Source organism: Carassius carassius, chromosome 16, assembly GCF_963082965.1.
Source record: "Carassius carassius chromosome 16, fCarCar2.1, whole genome shotgun sequence".
Classification (NCBI taxonomy): domain Eukaryota; kingdom Metazoa; phylum Chordata; class Actinopteri; order Cypriniformes; family Cyprinidae; genus Carassius; species Carassius carassius.
In genome coordinates this window covers 27,741,216-27,758,325 of record NC_081770.1, presented here as the reverse complement: position 1 = coordinate 27,758,325, position 17,110 = coordinate 27,741,216, and the positions used below count along the sequence as shown (strand labels likewise).

The 17,110-nt window shown below is 42.1% G+C and overlaps 1 protein-coding gene across 1 annotated transcript in view; it reads left to right on the top strand.

The window, feature by feature from the left end:
• LOC132160231 (CD276 antigen homolog) overlaps positions 1-17,110 on the top strand; it is a 37,220-nt gene that overhangs the window by 10,261 nt on the left and 9,849 nt on the right. Inside the window, exons 2-5 of the mRNA XM_059569965.1 lie at positions 235-281; positions 375-704; positions 826-929; positions 1,022-1,193. Coding sequence (XP_059425948.1) covers positions 235-281; positions 375-704; positions 826-929; positions 1,022-1,048 — 508 coding nt within the window. The 3' untranslated portion in view covers positions 1,049-1,193. The remainder of the gene's footprint in view (positions 1-234; positions 282-374; positions 705-825; positions 930-1,021; positions 1,194-17,110) is intronic.

Below are 17,110 nucleotides of genomic sequence, written 5' to 3'. Positions count from 1 at the left end.
CCAATATTTGTCATGACATTTTCAAAATTTCTCACTTTCAACATTTGATATGTTATCTATATTCTATTGTGAATAAAATATAAGTTTATAAGATCTGTAAATTATTCATTTTTTGCTCACAATATTTACAATGTCCCAAGTTTTTTGGAATCAGGTTTGTATTTGTATATTATTTTCTTAATTTTTTTATCCATAGATGTTGGCTTTGTCTAAGTGTTGACTCTATGTTTACAGGTATTCACAGCTGTGTTTTCTACCTGTGTTTCTGTTTATAAATGGAGGTGAGCACTAAAATTAAGAATTATTTGTAAAGCACTTCTATCATTCTCGCCTGCTGAACTTGGTATCTTTTATCATAACTTGTCTCTTTTCAGTGTCTCTGCAGCAGATTGTTGAGGGATTTATTGGAGACTCTGCTGTTTTACCTTGTTCTTCTGAAGAACCTCTGATTAGAATTCAAGACATAGATGTGCACTGGAGAATCAAGTACACCCAGACTGTGTATGATATTATTAATGGTCAAGTCTCTGTGGAAGGACAGGATCCAGAGTACAAGAACAGAGTTGAAAGTTTCCCCGAGGAGTATCTGAGAGGAATCTTCTCCATCAAACTCAACAATCTTCAACACACTGATGCAGGCGTATACCAGTGCTACATCAACATGAGGGAATCAGTTATCAGGAGTGTTGACCTTTTAATTAAAGGTGAGTAAAACCACATGAATAAAACCATTTATATTTCAGTCTTTATTCTTTCCCGTAGAAATAATGAAAGGATGCACTTATATTTTCTTGTGTTTTTCCTCCAAAATATTTTTTCTTCCAGAGAGAACAAGAAGACAACTCCCCATTGAAGGCACAGAATCAAGACCAGAGATGACTGTTATGATCATTTCTGTTCTGTTTATTGGTATTATATCTTCATTGGCTGTAAGTTCATTCAGCATCATAATCACCATCTACTTCACATTGTAATTAATGACCGCCTCAAACGTAATATTGTAATGATGAATGTGTTCCAGAACTGTGTCACAGGGGTTTCTTCATAAATCACAGCGTCCCAAGCCTGGATAAAGGAGGAGGAGCTGGAGAACTACTCAATATATTCACTACAGTATCATCCGAGCAGGTGTTTCTCATCACCTGATGTCTTCATGAATGAATGTCAGCTAAGAGAGAGGGGGGGGGGGGGGGGTGTGAGGGATCGGGAAAGATCCGTGAGCTGGGATTCAAATTCGGGACGTCAGTAGCGCAGAGGTTCTGTGTGTAAGCGCCTGCAACATATTTTACTTTTCTGAACTATCTTGTTTATCTTGTTATCTAGTTAGAAATATTATGTTATTAACAAGTAATAAATATTTATAAATTATTTTAAAGGAACTATTCAATGTTTGAATCATATACGGTAATATATCACTTGTTTTGTAAGTTTTATACATAGTTGATATAATTGATTGCTGATTTAAATATATAAAAAAATTAACAATTAAAAAATATTGTATTTTCCCCAAAAAACTATTAAATCTGTTGAAAATCATCAATATTAAACAACTCAAAAGTAAATCACATCACTGACAAATTAGAGGGAAATGTGCTTAAATTTTATGAAAATGTCACAAAATCTTTAAAACAAATCTTAGGCCCGGTTTCACAGACAGGGTTTAGACTAAACCAGGATTAGGCCGTAGTTAAATTAGGATATTTAAGTCATTTTTATTAACATGCTTTAGAAAAAACATTCCTGGTTTGTATCTTGAAACATCAAAGACACTGAGATGTTTTAAGATCCGTCAGAGCAAGTTTCTTTCAGTTGAAACTGCTCAGATTTACATTTTAGTCTAAGACTTGATTTAAGCCTTGTCTGTGAAATTTGGTGTTAATTTACAGAATATAATTTATTAAAAAATAATTAAAAAAATAATAATTAAAAAATAATAAAATAATTTTTTAGTACTCCCGCTTTAGCTTCAATGCCCAGACGTCTTCAAACTGTTTTGAAAAGAAAAGGAGATGCTACACCATGGTAAACATGCCCCGTCCCAACTATTTTGAGACCTGTAGCAGAAATCAAAATTGAAATGAGCTCATTTTGTGCATAAAATTGTAAACTTTCTCAGTTTAAACATTTGCTATGTTATCTATGTTCTATTGTGAATAAAATATTGGCTCATGTGATTTAAAAGTCTTTTAGTTTTCATTTTATTAAAATTTAAAAAACGTCCCAACTTTTCCGGAATTCAGGTTGTATATAATATTTTAAATGTGACTTATTTTGTTCTTTAAATATTTGTGTGGAACAGATCAAGCAGCACTCCAATTAACATTGTACAATACCATCCAATTAAAAGCATACACTGGAATAGATTTTCTGTTGATATAATTTTGAACAAAGCGGTTATTGAATTTGTTATTGTCCTAAACAATAATTTATCCAACAATTTAACAATTTATCCTCACAAACAACAGCATCGATTTTCATTTTCCTGACCACACTGACCTCCACTCTTCTTTTTTCAAGATTAAAGAAGTATTTACTGTTTTTTTCTCCTGTTTCTAACCACTGTTTTCTTGATCTAATAAAGGCTCCCTTGGCTTTTTCTTCATATATTTTGTCAAGTTTATTTTGGTGTTTATTTAAAGCGGCCATATCTTCTAAATTGAAAGTTCCTTTCTCTATTAAATTATTAATTTCAGCTGAAATTTCAAGTAAATCTGCCTTCCTCTTGACAGCTAATCTTTTACCATAGGTTGTAACAGCACTTACCATATTATCACAGACGATGCTGTATATCACACAGCCCAGACTTGATTTGAGTGGGAAATGAAATCATCCGCGGTTGTTTTCACATGAACAAAGGTGTTTTTTTATGAGTTTAACTTCCAAACGCCAGACCACTGATTCGTCAAACCTGCTTAATTCCTGCAGTCTATGTTCTTCTAACTATTTTGTAGTAAGTAACGGATATACTTACAGGAAATGTATTGGAGTAAAAGTATAAATTTTAATTAGGAAATGTAGTGAGGTAAAAGTAAAAGTTGGCTTAAATATAACAACTCGAGTAAAATACAGATACTCCCAAAAAATACTTAAGCACTGTAGCAAAGTATTTTTACTGCACTACTAAACCAGTGCTAAAAAGTCACTTAATCTGAATATTACTACTATTTCAGTTTCACTAAGCAGGATGAAGAGGAAAAGTATAATCAAAGAAGCTTGCAATTGGAAATGGAAAGGGAATTGGAATGACTGTAAAACAGAAAGACATTTTTATATTATAAGAAACAGGATAAGTCAAAACATTATGATATTAAACTATAAGTAGAGAAGATCAGGTCATTTTAACAAGACTAAGGATGGGTCAAACAAAACTTAATTCTACACTTCATATGAAACAGCACTGGATTATGTGAAACATGTCTACTACGAAGGACTACAGAATTTAGGATGCAATGAACAAATAAGAAACCGGTAAAATAATAAAGACAATTTTGAAATTCATTAAGAATAGTGGATTTAAGAACAGAATACAGATGATATAATATACACCTGAAATCACTTCACACTCCAGAACAGGAGCTGGTGATATGAACCTAAAAACTGGTATTTTAACTCAACATTAAACCCAAAGAAGATTCACTCTCCATTATTTAATCTACTTATATCTGATATTTTCGTGAGACTTGTCGCCTCTTACAGATCAAGCCAGGATTAAGAGATATTGAATGTGAAACTAATTTAACCGCGCTACCGGACAGCGGTAAAGTTAGTTTGACGTTCAAAATAATTAATTTTTTTTGCCAATTAAACTGAGCCCAAACTAACTCGCACAAGGCTTGATTTCTAGGGAATTTTTTTAACCATTTAAATTAATTAAACATTTTAACTACATGACATTATAATATAAAACCAACAATAAAATGTTCGGAAAAACCTCCCTATTATTGCACAAAGTTCCGTTTTTTGAATTACCATTTAATGTGCTTTGAAATAATTGTACAACTTTTAATGTATGCAATAATATGAATCTATTAAACGACAACACTATTTGATCTAAAGGTATTAAACCAACTGTAAAATATTCAGAATATTATTCCCTATGATGCACAAGACTTGGTTTTTCAGATTATGCATTTCATGTTTTTATATACAGTACTGAATCCATATTTGTAAATCGTTATCGGGAAACCCGGCGCTGGCTGTTTAATGAAGAGTAGAAATAAACACGTTAAGAATACATAGAAGCATAGGACTCTTATTATGGTTTAAGACTATTAGTATGTTTTAATGTTCGGTTGACCAATCAGTGGAGAGGGGCGTTTCATTTCCGCCCACGTGTAGAGATCGAAAATTCAAGTTGTATATTCGTTTTCTGTCCCTGAATGTAAAAACTAAAAAATGAAGCCGAAGTCTTGATTTTTCGTTTTGTTTGGACAAATGAAAAACTAAAAATGTGCAATTTTTTTTTTCTTCAGATTTTAATATTTAATTAAAAAACGAATTATACACGGACCGATGCCCTGGGGGTAAACAGATAAACATTCATTTTTGGGTGAACTATCGCTTTAAGTTTCATGTCAACCAAATTTGAGGATTCCCAAAAGCTGTTCAGAGACTTTCTTTGTTGAGGTTTGTTATTTTTCATCAGTGTATTCACGATTTGATTAATCTAATATTCACAAAACAAAGTATAGTATTGCTTCAGGAAACTTAACATTTGTGCTGCTGGTCATTTCTGATCATCATTACATCTGCATTAATAGCAATTCATAAAAAAATAAAAACGATGTGTTTAAATAACTGTTTATAATATGACAAATTACATCTGGTACAACACTTAAGCCCATCAATTTGTTTAATGTGAATTCTACTTCATTAGGCCCATATTAATATTGCAGCCTACTTGTTGCCAATGACATCACACCACCCCTTTCTGCCTTTGCACTGAAAACATTGACAGGGCTCTCAAGTGTCACACATTGAGCCTGACAGTGACTCATTTCGGTCTTTTGTCACGCACTCCCACCACACATTGTATTTCTCATGCAGAAAAACTATTTATAATATATTTAATATGCCACAGCGCCCAAATCTTTTCTGGCTGCGCCCCTCTCACTATGGAACTGGCAGGAATAAAGGGTGTTTCCAAGTTCTTAATCCGAGCCTGCCACTTATCAGCCAATCAAAAAAAAAAAAAAGAAATAGGCTAAACAATAGCCAATCAGAAAATAGCACTATTGTATCTGGGTAAGATTTAACGCAATAACCAATGAAAAAGGCATATCATGGAATTGTTCACCCACAGAGGAAACCACTGGAGCTCCGAGCATCACTTTGAGCACAGAGTAAGTCATGATCACTTGTTTTAATTTTACAACAAATTCATAACTTGTTTGATACAAACAATGACAACTTAACTGCTGTTAGAGAATGTTTCCCAGATAATTAGCATCAGTTTTTCATGAGTGTCTGTAACTCAGCAAACAGTTTTACAGCCTGTTCACTGACAACATCTGCTCAGAACAAGTAACGTTAGTCTAGCAGGCCTTGTCATATTTTCGTTATCACACGATGAATGACTTGTCACATTATGAATATATCTCTCTCCATTAGGCTTAATTATTTTATTAGCACTAAATAAATTAAAGTCAAGTTAATTGCATGTTATAGGTCAATGTTATAGGTCACTTTTAAAATCATGTCATATTTTATAATTAAATCCTGCCCATGGATGCATGAATCATTGCATCTGTCTTTCAAAGTTGTCAGGTGGTAAGAGGCAACAAAGCATCCTTTCATTTCATCCCTGAGAGGAAAGCCCACCAAAAATGCCAGGTTACAGGATACTGGCCCAGAGAAGGTGGCAAAAATGGTATGCACATTAGAGGAGAAGACAGAGGAGGAGATGGTGCAGGTGAGACTGTGCAGGTGGAAGAGGAAGAGATGGTGGAGGTGGAGGAAGAAGAGACCGTGCAGGTGTAAGAGGAAGAGACGGTGCAGGTGTAAGAGGAAGAGACAATGCAGGTGTAAGAAGAAGAGACGGTGCAGGTGTAAGAGGAAGAGACAATGCAGGTGTAAGAAGAAGAGACGGTGCAGGTGGAAGAGGAAGAGACGGTGCAGGTGGAAGAGGAAGAGACAGTGCAGGTGGAAGATGAAGAAGAGATGGTGGAGGTGGAATAGGAACAGATGGTGCAGGTGAAAGAGGAAGAGACAGTGCAGCTGTAAGAGGAAGAGACAGTGAAGGTGGAAGATGAAGAAGAGACAGTGCAGGTGGAAGAGGAAGAGACAGTGCAGCTGTAGGAGGAAGAGACAGTGCAAGTGGAAGAGGAAGAAACAGTGAAGGTGGAAGATGAAGAAGAGACAGTGCAGGTGGAAGATGAAGAAGAGACAGTGCAGGTGGAAGATGAAGAAGAGACGGTGCAGGTGGAAGATGAAGAAGAGACAGTGCAGGTGGTAGATGAAGAAGAGACAGTGCAAGTGGAAGATGAAGAAGAGACAGTGCAGGTAGAAGATGAAGAAGAGACAGTGCAGGTAGAAGATGAAGAAGAGACAGTGCAGGTGGAAGAGGAAGAGACAGTGCAAGTGGAAGATGAAGAAGAGACAGTGCAGGTGGAAGAGGAAGAGACAGTGCAGGTAGAAGATGAAGAAGAGACAGTGCAGGTGGAAGAGGAAGAGACAATGCAGGTGGAAGAGGAAGAGACAGTGCAGGTGGTAGATGAAGAAGAAACAGTGCAAGTGGAAGATGAAGAAGAGACAGTGCAGGTGGAAGAGGAAGAGACAGTGCAGGTGGAAGAGGAACAGACAGTGCAGGTGGAAGAGGAAGAGACAGTGCTGGTGGAAGATGAAGAAGAGACAGTGCAGGTAGAAGATGAAGAAGAGACAGTGCAGGTGGAAGATGAAGAGATGGTGCAGGTGGAAGAGGAAGAGACAGTGCAGGTAGAAGATGAAGAGACAGTGCAGGTGGAAGAGGAAGAGACAGTGCAGGTAGAAGATGAAGAAGAGACAGTGCAGGTGGAAGATGAAGAGACAGTGCAGGTGGAAGAGGAAGAGAGGGTGCAGGTGAAAGATGAAGAGATGGTGCAGGTGGAAGAGAAAGAGACAGTGCAGGTAGAAGATGAAGAAGAGACAATGCAGGTAGAAGATGAAGAAGAGACAGTGCAGGTGGAAGAGGAAGAGACAGTGCAGGTGGAAGAGGAACAGACAGTGCAGGTGGAAGAGGAAGAAACAGCGCTGGTGGAAGATGAAGAAGAGATGGTGCAGGTGGAAGAGGAAGAAGAGACAGTGCAGGTGGAAGAGGAAGAGACAGTGCAGGTGGAAGATGAAGAAGAGACAGTGCAGGTGGAAGAGGAAGAGACAGTGCAGGTAGAAGATGAAGAAGAGACAGTGCAGGTGGAAGAGGAAGAGACAGTGCAGGTGGAAGAGGAAGAGACAGTGCAGGTGGAAGAGGAAGAGATAGTGCAGGTAGAAGATGAAGAAGAGACAGTGCAGGTGGAAGATGAAGAGACGGTGCAGGTGGAAGAGGAAGAGACAGTGCAGGTAGAAGATGAAGAAGAGACAGTGCAGGTGGAAGATGAAGAGACAGTGCAGGTGGAAGAGGAAGAGACAGTGCAGGTAGAAGATGAAGAAGAGACAGTGCAGGTGGAAGATGAAGAGACAGTGCAGGTGGAAGAGGAAGAGAGGGTGCAGGTGGAAGATGAAGAGATGGTGCAGGTGAAAGAGAAAGAGACAGTGCAGGTAGAAGATGAAGAAGAGACAATGCAGGTAGAAGATGAAGAAGAGACAGTGCAGGTGGAAGAGGAAGAGACAGTGCAGGTGGAAGAGGAACAGACAGTGCAGGTGGAAGAGGAAGAGACAGCGCTGGTGGAAGATGAAGAAGAGATGGTGCAGGTGGAAGAGGAAGAAGAGACAGTGCAGGTGGAAGAGGAAGAGACAGTGCAGGTAGAAGATGAAGAAGAGACAGTGCAGGTGGAAGATGAAGAGACAGTGCAGGTGGAAGAGGAACAGACAGTGCAGGTGGAAGAGGAAGAGACAGCGCTGGTGGAAGATGAAGAAGAGATGGTGCAGGTGGAAGAGGAAGAAGAGACAGTGCAGGTGGAAGAGGAAGAGACAGTGCAGGTAGAAGATGAAGAAGAGACAGTGCAGGTGGAAGATGAAGAGACAGTGCAGGTGGAAGATGAAGAGACAGTGCAGGTGGAAGAGGAAGAGACAGTGCAGGTAGAAGATGAAGAGACAGTGCAGGTGGAAGAGGAAGAGACAGTGCAGGTAGAAGATGAAGAAGAGACAGTGCAGGTGGAAGATGAAGAGACAGTGCAGGTGGAAGAGGAAGAGAGGGTGCAGGTGGAAGATGAAGAGATGGTGCAGGTGGAAGAGAAAGAGACAGTGCAGGTAGAAGATGAAGAAGAGACAATGCAGGTAGAAGATGAAGAAGAGACAGTGCAGGTGGGAGAGGAAGAGACAGTGCAGGTGGAAGAGGAACAGACAGTGCAGGTGGAAGAGGAAGAGACAGCGCTGGTGGAAGATGAAGAAGAGATGGTGCAGGTGGAAGATGAAGAAGAGACAGTGCAGGTGGAAGAGGAAGAGACAGTGCAGGTAGAAGATGAAGAAGAGACAGTGCAGGTGGAAGATGAAGAGACAGTGCAGGTGGAAGAGGAAGAGACAGTGCAGGTGGAAGAGGAACAGACAGTGCAGGTGGAAGAGGAAGAGACAGCGCTGGTGGAAGATGAAGAAGAGATGGTGCATGTGGAAGAGGAAGAAGAGACAGTGCAGGTGGAAGAGGAAGAGACAGTGCAGGTAGAAGATGAAGAAGAGACAGTGCAGGTGGAAGATGAAGAGACAGTGCAGGTGGAAGAGGAAGAGACAGTGCAGGTAGAAGATGAAGAAGAGACAGTGCAGATGGAAGAGGAAGAGACAGTGCAGGTGGAAGAGGAAGAGAGGGTGCAGGTGGAAGATGAAGAGATGGTGCAGGTGGAAGAGAAAGAGACAGTGCAGGTAGAAGATGAAGAAGAGACAGTGCAGGTGGAAGATGAAGAGACAGTGCAGGTGGAAGAGGAAGAGACAGTGCAGGTGGAAGAGGAACAGACAGTGCAGGTGGAAGAGGAAGAGACAGCGCTGGTGGAAGATGAAGAAGAGAAAGTGCATGTGGAAGAGGAAGAAGAGACAGTGCAGGTGGAAGAGGAAGAGACAGTGCAGGTAGAAGATGAAGAAGAGACAGTGCAGGTGGAAGATGAAGAGACAGTGCAGGTGGAAGAGGAAGAGACAGTGCAGGTAGAAGATGAAGAAGAGACAGTGCAGGTGGAAGATGAAGAGACAGTGCAGGTGGATGAGGAAGAGAGGGTGCAGGTGGAAGATGAAGAGATGGTGCAGGTGGAAGAGAAAGAGACAGTGCAGGTAGAAGATGAAGAAGAGACAATGCAGGTGGAAGATAAAGAGACAGTGCAGGTGGAAGAGGAAGAGATAGTGCAGGTATAAGATGAAGAAGAGACAGTGCAGGTGGAAGAGGAAGAGACAGCGCTGGTGGAAGATGAAGAGACAGTGCAGGTGGAAGAGGAAGAAGAGACAGTGCAGGTGGAAGATGAAGAAGAGACAGTGCAGGTGGAAGAGGAAGAGACAGTGCAGGTAGAAGATGAAGAAGAGACAGTGCAGGTGGAAGAGGAAGAAGAGACAGTGCAGGTGGAAGATGAAGAGACAGTGCAGGTGGAAGAGGAAGAGACAGTGCAGGTGGAAGATGAAGAGACAGTGCAGGTGGAAGAGGAAGAAGAGAGTGCAGGTGGAAGATGAAGAGAGGGTGCAGGTGGAAGATGAAGAGATGGTGCAGGTGGAAGATGAAGAGATGGTGCAGGTGGAAGATGAAGAAGAGACAGTGCAGGTGGAAGATGAAGAGACATTGCAGGTGGAAGAGGAAGAGACAGTGCATGTGGGAGATGAAGAGACAGTGCAGGTGGAAGATGAAAGACAGTGCAGGTCAAAGAGAAAGAGACAGTTGAGGTGATGGCTAGGGTGTCAGAAGAGGCCATCAAACAAAAGAGAGAAAAGTAGCAGGAGCAGCCAACTACAAGAGCTCTTTTAATAAAGAATCGATTACTAAATTGCCATTTATGGAAGCACCAGCTCCTATTACTGGTGCTCTATCTGCCGCCAAGATAACTCCTGTGCCCATCAAGGTGTGCAGGATGTGACAAGGCACATAGAAAGTAAGGGGCATCAGGCCAAACAGCAGGCATTAAAGATGAAGAAGAGATGGTGCAGGTGGAAGAGGAAGAAGAGACAGTGCAGGTGGAAGAGGAAGAGACAGTGCAGGTAGAAGATGAAGAAGAGACAGTGCAGGTGGAAGATGAAGAGACAGTGCAGGTGGAAGAGGAAGAGACAGTGCAGGTGGAAGAGGAACAGACAGTGCAGATGGAAGAGGAAGAAACAGCGCTGGTGGAAGATGAAGAAGAGATGGTGCAGGTGGAAGAGGAAGAAGAGACAGTGCAGGTGGAAGAGGAAGAGACAGTGCAGGTAGAAGATGAAGCAGAGACAGTGCAGGTGGAAGATGAAGAGACAGTGCAGGTGGAAGAGGAAGAGACAGTGCAGGTGGAAGAGGAAGAGACAGTGCAGGTGGAAGAGGAAGAGACAGTGCAGGTGGAAGAGGAAGAGACAGTGCAGGTAGAAGATGAAGAAGAGACAGTGCAGGTGGAAGATGAAGAGACAGTGCAGGTGGAAGAGGAAGAGAGGGTGCAGGTGGAAGATGAAGAGATGGTGCAAGTGGAAGAGAAAGAGACAGTGCAGGTAGAAGATGAAGAAGAGACAATGCAGGTAGAAGATGAAGAAGAGACAGTGCAGGTGGAAGAGGAAGAGACAGTGCAGGTGGAAGAGGGACAGACAGTGCAGGTGGAAGAGGAAGAGACAGCGCTGGTGGAAGATGAAGAAGAGATGTTGCAGGTGGAAGATGAAGAAGAGACAGTGCAGGTGGAAGAGGAAGAGACAGTGCAGGTAGAAGATGAAGAAGAGACAGTGCAGGTGGAAGAGGAAGAGACAGTGCAGGTGGAAGAGGAACAGACAGTGCAGGTGGAAGAGGAAGAGACAGCGCTGGTGGAAGATGAAGAAGAGATGGTGCAGGTGGAAGAGGAAGAAGAGACAGTGCAGGTGGAAGAGGAAGAGACAGTGCAGGTAGAAGATGAAGAAGAGACAGTGCAGGTGGAAGATGAAGAGACAGTGCAGGTGGAAGAGGAAGAGACAGTGCAGGTAGAAGATGAAGAAGAGACAGTGCAGGTGGAAGATGAAGAGACAGTACAGGTGGAAGAGGAAGAGAGGGTGCAGGTGGAAGATGAAGAGATGGTGCAGGTGGAAGAGAAAGAGACAGTGCAGGTAGAAGATGAAGAAGAGACAATGCAGGTGGAAGATAAAGAGACAGTGCAGGTGGAAGAGGAAGAGATAGTGCAGGTATAAGATGAAGAAGAGACAGTGCAGGTGGAAGAGGAAGAGACAGCGCTGGTGGAAGATGAAGAGACAGTGCAGGTGGAAGAGGAAGAAGAGACAGTGCAGGTGGAAGATGAAGAAGAGACAGTGCAGGTGGAAGAGGAAGAGACAGTGCAGGTAGAAGATGAAGAAGAGACAGTGCAGGTGGAAGAGGAAGAAGAGACAGTGCAGGTGGAAGATGAAGAGACAGTGCAGGTGGAAGAGGAAGAGACAGTGCAGGTGGAAGATGAAGAGACAGTGCAGGTGGAAGAGGAAGAAGAGAGTGCAGGTGGAAGATGAAGAGAGGGTGCAGGTGGAAGATGAAGAGATGGTGCAGGTGGAAGATGAAGAGATGGTGCAGGTGGAAGATGAAGAAGAGACAGTGCAGGTGGAAGATGAAGAGACATTGCAGGTGGAAGAGGAAGAGACAGTGCATGTGGGAGATGAAGAGACAGTGCAGGTGGAAGATGAAAGACAGTGCAGGTCAAAGAGAAAGAGACAGTTGAGGTGATGGCTAGGGTGTCAGAAGAGGCCATCAAACAAAAGAGAGAAAAGTAGCAGGAGCAGCCAACTACAAGAGCTCTTTTAATAAAGAATCGATTACTAAATTGCCATTTATGGAAGCACCAGCTCCTATTACTGGTGCTCTATCTGCCGCCAAGATAACTCCTGTGCCCATCAAGGTGTGCAGGATGTGACAAGGCACATAGAAAGTAAGGGGCATCAGGCCAAACAGCAGGCATTAAAGATGAAGAAGAGATGGTGCAGGTGGAAGAGGAAGAAGAGACAGTGCAGGTGGAAGAGGAAGAGACAGTGCAGGTAGAAGATGAAGAAGAGACAGTGCAGGTGGAAGATGAAGAGACAGTGCAGGTGGAAGAGGAACAGACAGTGCAGATGGAAGAGGAAGAAACAGCGCTGGTGGAAGATGAAGAAGAGATGGTGCAGGTGGAAGAGGAAGAAGAGACAGTGCAGGTGGAAGAGGAAGAGACAGTGCAGGTAGAAGATGAAGCAGAGACAGTGCAGGTGGAAGATGAAGAGACAGTGCAGGTGGAAGAGGAAGAGACAGTGCAGGTGGAAGAGGAAGAGACAGTGCAGGTGGAAGAGGAAGAGACAGTGCAGGTAGAAGATGAAGAAGAGACAGTGCAGGTGGAAGATGAAGAGACAGTGCAGGTGGAAGAGGAAGAGAGGGTGCAGGTGGAAGATGAAGAGATGGTGCAAGTGGAAGAGAAAGAGACAGTGCAGGTAGAAGATGAAGAAGAGACAATGCAGGTAGAAGATGAAGAAGAGACAGTGCAGGTGGAAGAGGAAGAGACAGTGCAGGTGGAAGAGGGACAGACAGTGCAGGTGGAAGAGGAAGAGACAGCGCTGGTGGAAGATGAAGAAGAGATGTTGCAGGTGGAAGATGAAGAAGAGACAGTGCAGGTGGAAGAGGAAGAGACAGTGCAGGTAGAAGATGAAGAAGAGACAGTGCAGGTGGAAGAGGAAGAGACAGTGCAGGTGGAAGAGGAACAGACAGTGCAGGTGGAAGAGGAAGAGACAGCGCTGGTGGAAGATGAAGAAGAGATGGTGCAGGTGGAAGAGGAAGAAGAGACAGTGCAGGTGGAAGAGGAAGAGACAGTGCAGGTAGAAGATGAAGAAGAGACAGTGCAGGTGGAAGATGAAGAGACAGTGCAGGTGGAAGAGGAAGAGACAGTGCAGGTAGAAGATGAAGAAGAGACAGTGCAGGTGGAAGATGAAGAGACAGTACAGGTGGAAGAGGAAGAGAGGGTGCAGGTGGAAGATGAAGAGATGGTGCAGGTGGAAGAGAAAGAGACAGTGCAGGTAGAAGATGAAGAAGAGACAATGCAGGTGGAAGATGAAGAGACAGTGCAGGTGGAAGAGGAAGAGACAGTGCAGGTGGAAGAGGAACAGACAGTGCAGGTGGAAGAGGAAGAGACAGCGCTGGTGGAAGATGAAGAAGAGACAGTGCATGTGGAAGAGGAAGAAGAGACAGTGCAGGTGGAAGAGGAAGAGACAGTGCAGGTAGAAGATGAAGAAGAGACAGTGCAGGTGGAAGATGAAGAGACAGTGCAGGTGGAAGAGGAAGAGACAGTGCAGGTAGAAGATGAAGAAGAGACAGTGCAGGTGGAAGATGAAGAGACAGTGCAGGTGGATGAGGAAGAGAGGGTGCAGGTGGAAGATGAAGAGATGGTGCAGGTGGAAGAGAAAGAGACAGTGCAGGTAGAAGATGAAGAAGAGACAATGCAGGTGGAAGATGAAGAGACAGTGCAGGTGGAAGAGGAAGAGATAGTGCAGGTAGAAGGTGAAGAAGAGACAGTGCAGGTGGAAGAGGAAGAGACAGCGCTGGTGGAAGATGAAGAGACAGTGCAGGTGGAAGAGGAAGAAGAGACAGTGCAGGTGGAAGATGAAGAAGAGACAGTGCAGGTGGAAGATGAAGAGACAGTGCAGGTGGAAGAGGAAGAGACAGTGCATGTAGAAGATGAAGAAGAGACAGTGCAGGTGGAAGAGGAAGAAGAGACAGTGCAGGTGGAAGATGAAGAGACAGTGCAGGTGGAAGAGGAAGAGACAGTGCAGGTGGAAGAGGAAGAAGAGAGTGCAGGTGGAAGATGAAGAGAGGGTGCAGGTGGAAGATGAAGAGATGGTGCAGGTGGAAGATGAAGAAGAGACAGTGCAGGTGGAAGATGAAGAGACATTGCAGGTGGAAGAGGAAGAGACAGTGCATGTGGGAGATGAAGAGACAGTGCAGGTGGAAGATGAAAGACAGTGCAGGTCAAAGAGAAAGAGACAGTTGAGGTGATTGCTAGGGTGTCAGAAGAGGCCATCAAACAAAAGAGAGAAAAGTAGCAGGAGCAGCCAACTACAAGAGCTCTTTTAATAAAGAATCGATTACTAAATTGCCATTTATGGAAGCACCAGCTCCTATTACTGGTGCTCTATCTGCCGCCAAGATAACTCCTGTGCCCATCAAGGTGTGCAGGATGTGACAAGGCACATAGAAAGTAAGGGGCATCAGGCCAAACAGCAGGCATTAAAGTCAACCAGCGCAGTCAAAAAACTTTTACTTGCCAGTGACTGCAGAATTTAGTGTGCAAGAGGTCAAGGCACATAGCCCATTAAATCCAAAAGGTTCATTACATTGTTCATGAATACCATTTTTCCTAAATAATACAACCAATTCTATGTTTATGGCATATATGAGACATTCATCCATGACATGGACAGAATACTGCTCTGTAATGTATTTTTATTGTTACTGAAATGCATAACTTTAATGGACATGCAGCCATGGTCTAAAACAAAGCATTCTGTTGCAGCTGAATAACATGAGCAAAAATCAGCAGCCTACAAAACACTGCAAGAGGATTTTTGCCTATGCTTTAATAAAAAATACCATAGCAAAAACAACTAGATTAATATACATTTCAAATAATAAAGTGTTAAAGACAAGTAAACAGTCAGTAATAAGATAGGAACAAACAAGCAATATCATAAATAAACCAAATTTCCTGGTACAGAAACTGTAATTAAAAGTTTAAAAACACTGCATAGTTTTCTTCTTATAAATAAAATAAAGATGAATAAAGTTATTAAATATATTCACTCAAGATCAGTGAATGATTTTCTTTTGTTCTTTGATTAACATTAATGACAGGCAGCGTGTTTATTATGCTGTTGTCTCTTTAAGTAAAAATACGGTGCATGTGTGTTTTCTTTCTCATTGGTTTTCGTTCACGTAAGACAAAAATGGCTGTGTTTATGATGATATACTGATGTAGTTTTCTGTATATTGGTCGACAAATATGAAAGAAGTCAGATTCGGCTCAGAACAAGCTTTTCTACAGCGGAAATACACAAAACAGTCAGAGAACGGACAAGTGTTGCCCATTTAGCCACTTTGTCCCTAGATTTAGCGACTTTTCCGACTCCCTATAGTGACTTATTTCCAAAAAAGCGACTAGCGACAAATCTAGCAACTTTCTTGGACAACCCTTATTTAGTCTCTGAGACTCTCCCGTTCTGCAGCAAGAGCGCGAGGTCTCTCTTTGCCAGCGCGTGCACACACGCCCCCTCTCTCTGCATATGCTCTATTACAAAATAAATCTGTCCCTGGTTGCACACATCAGGCTGCACTACCTCCAGTTTGTGTTGCACACATCAGGCTGCACTACCTCCAGTTTGTGTTTCAGGCAGCCATCTCCTCTGTGCACTTCAGCACACTAAAAGAGCGAGTTCTAAAAGAGCAAAGATGCCATTCCATCCGTGCAAAATAAATCTGTCTCTCACTGTATTCTAATCACGTCCCTGGTTGCACACATCAGGCTGCACTACCTCCAGTTTGTGTTTCAGGCAGCCATCTCCTCTGTGCACTTCAGCACACTAAAAGAGCGAGTTCTAAAAGAGCAAAGATGCCATTCCATCCATTACAAAATAAATCTTTCTCTCACTGTATTCTAATCAGTCTTGTACACATGTGCTCTTTTTAAGATTTCAGGAACTCCTTCCTTTTCACGACCCAAAGGAACAAGACCAAGTAAGGGAGTTTATGGAGTACCAACTCATGGACATTGCCTTGCCCGAGGACTCAACAGTTTTTGATGTCGAGGAGTTTTGGGTAAGAAATATTTTGCACACAACATGACTTGCTCGTTAGTAATTACGATGAAGGGAAAAGAATTTGAGTTTTAACAAATAATTGAACAAAATTAACATGATGAAACAAAGTAAAATGCAACTCCATACATGCAAGTAATTTTATTATGACGACAGATACATAAAAGGAAAAATGGAAATTTGATGATTATCTGCTTACACCCAGGGCATCCAGAATGTTGGCTGACTTTGTTTCTTCCGTAGAACACAAATTATGATACTTAGCTTTAGGAGTTGCAAGTCTGTCAATGCTTGGCAATGATAACAGAATCTATAAAATAAATAAATAATAATAAAAAAAAAAAACAGACTTATGCAGACTTATAAGTGCATTACCGCAACCTATCTCCCAAATGGACCATTGACACTCCTAATTGAGATTGTAGATAGAGAGTTAATGGTCCATTTGAGAGATAGGTGGCGGTAATACACTGTTATTGGAATTAGTAGTTTTGGTAATTTGGCATTGATTGCATTAATCTCATTTAGGTATATTTTTTACATACAATAATCAAGGTAGTATATATAGTCCATAGGGACACTGAGTTCTTGTGCATGTAACTGCTTTAGGCAGAAAAACAGCTTCTAAAGAGGAACCATGTACCAGGTACAATTAGTTCTGAGACAGTCCGTACAAGGGAGGTGCATGAGATGTACATGAGTTATGAGATGATGTGCACTGAGCAACATGATCGGCTCATTGGTCCTAATCTGTCCTTCAATGTATCTTTTTACATACTATAAAAAGTGGACTGTGAGTCTGTGTGTTATCTCTCTGAACACAGCCTCGCGCTGTGTGTAAACTGGATCATTCTCTACAGAGAATTAAAGCAATACAAAGACAAAATTCGGTTTGGTTTTTCATTCTCAGTCTCTACAAATTGTTATTGAATTTGAATTTCCATGAGAGCACTTATAAGTCTGCGATCCACCATAAAGCAAGCAAAAAGAAACAGTGGTGCCAATTTAGGAACTTTGTTGTTAGATTTAGCGACTTTTCAGTAGGGGTGCCCCCAAGGGGTGGCCA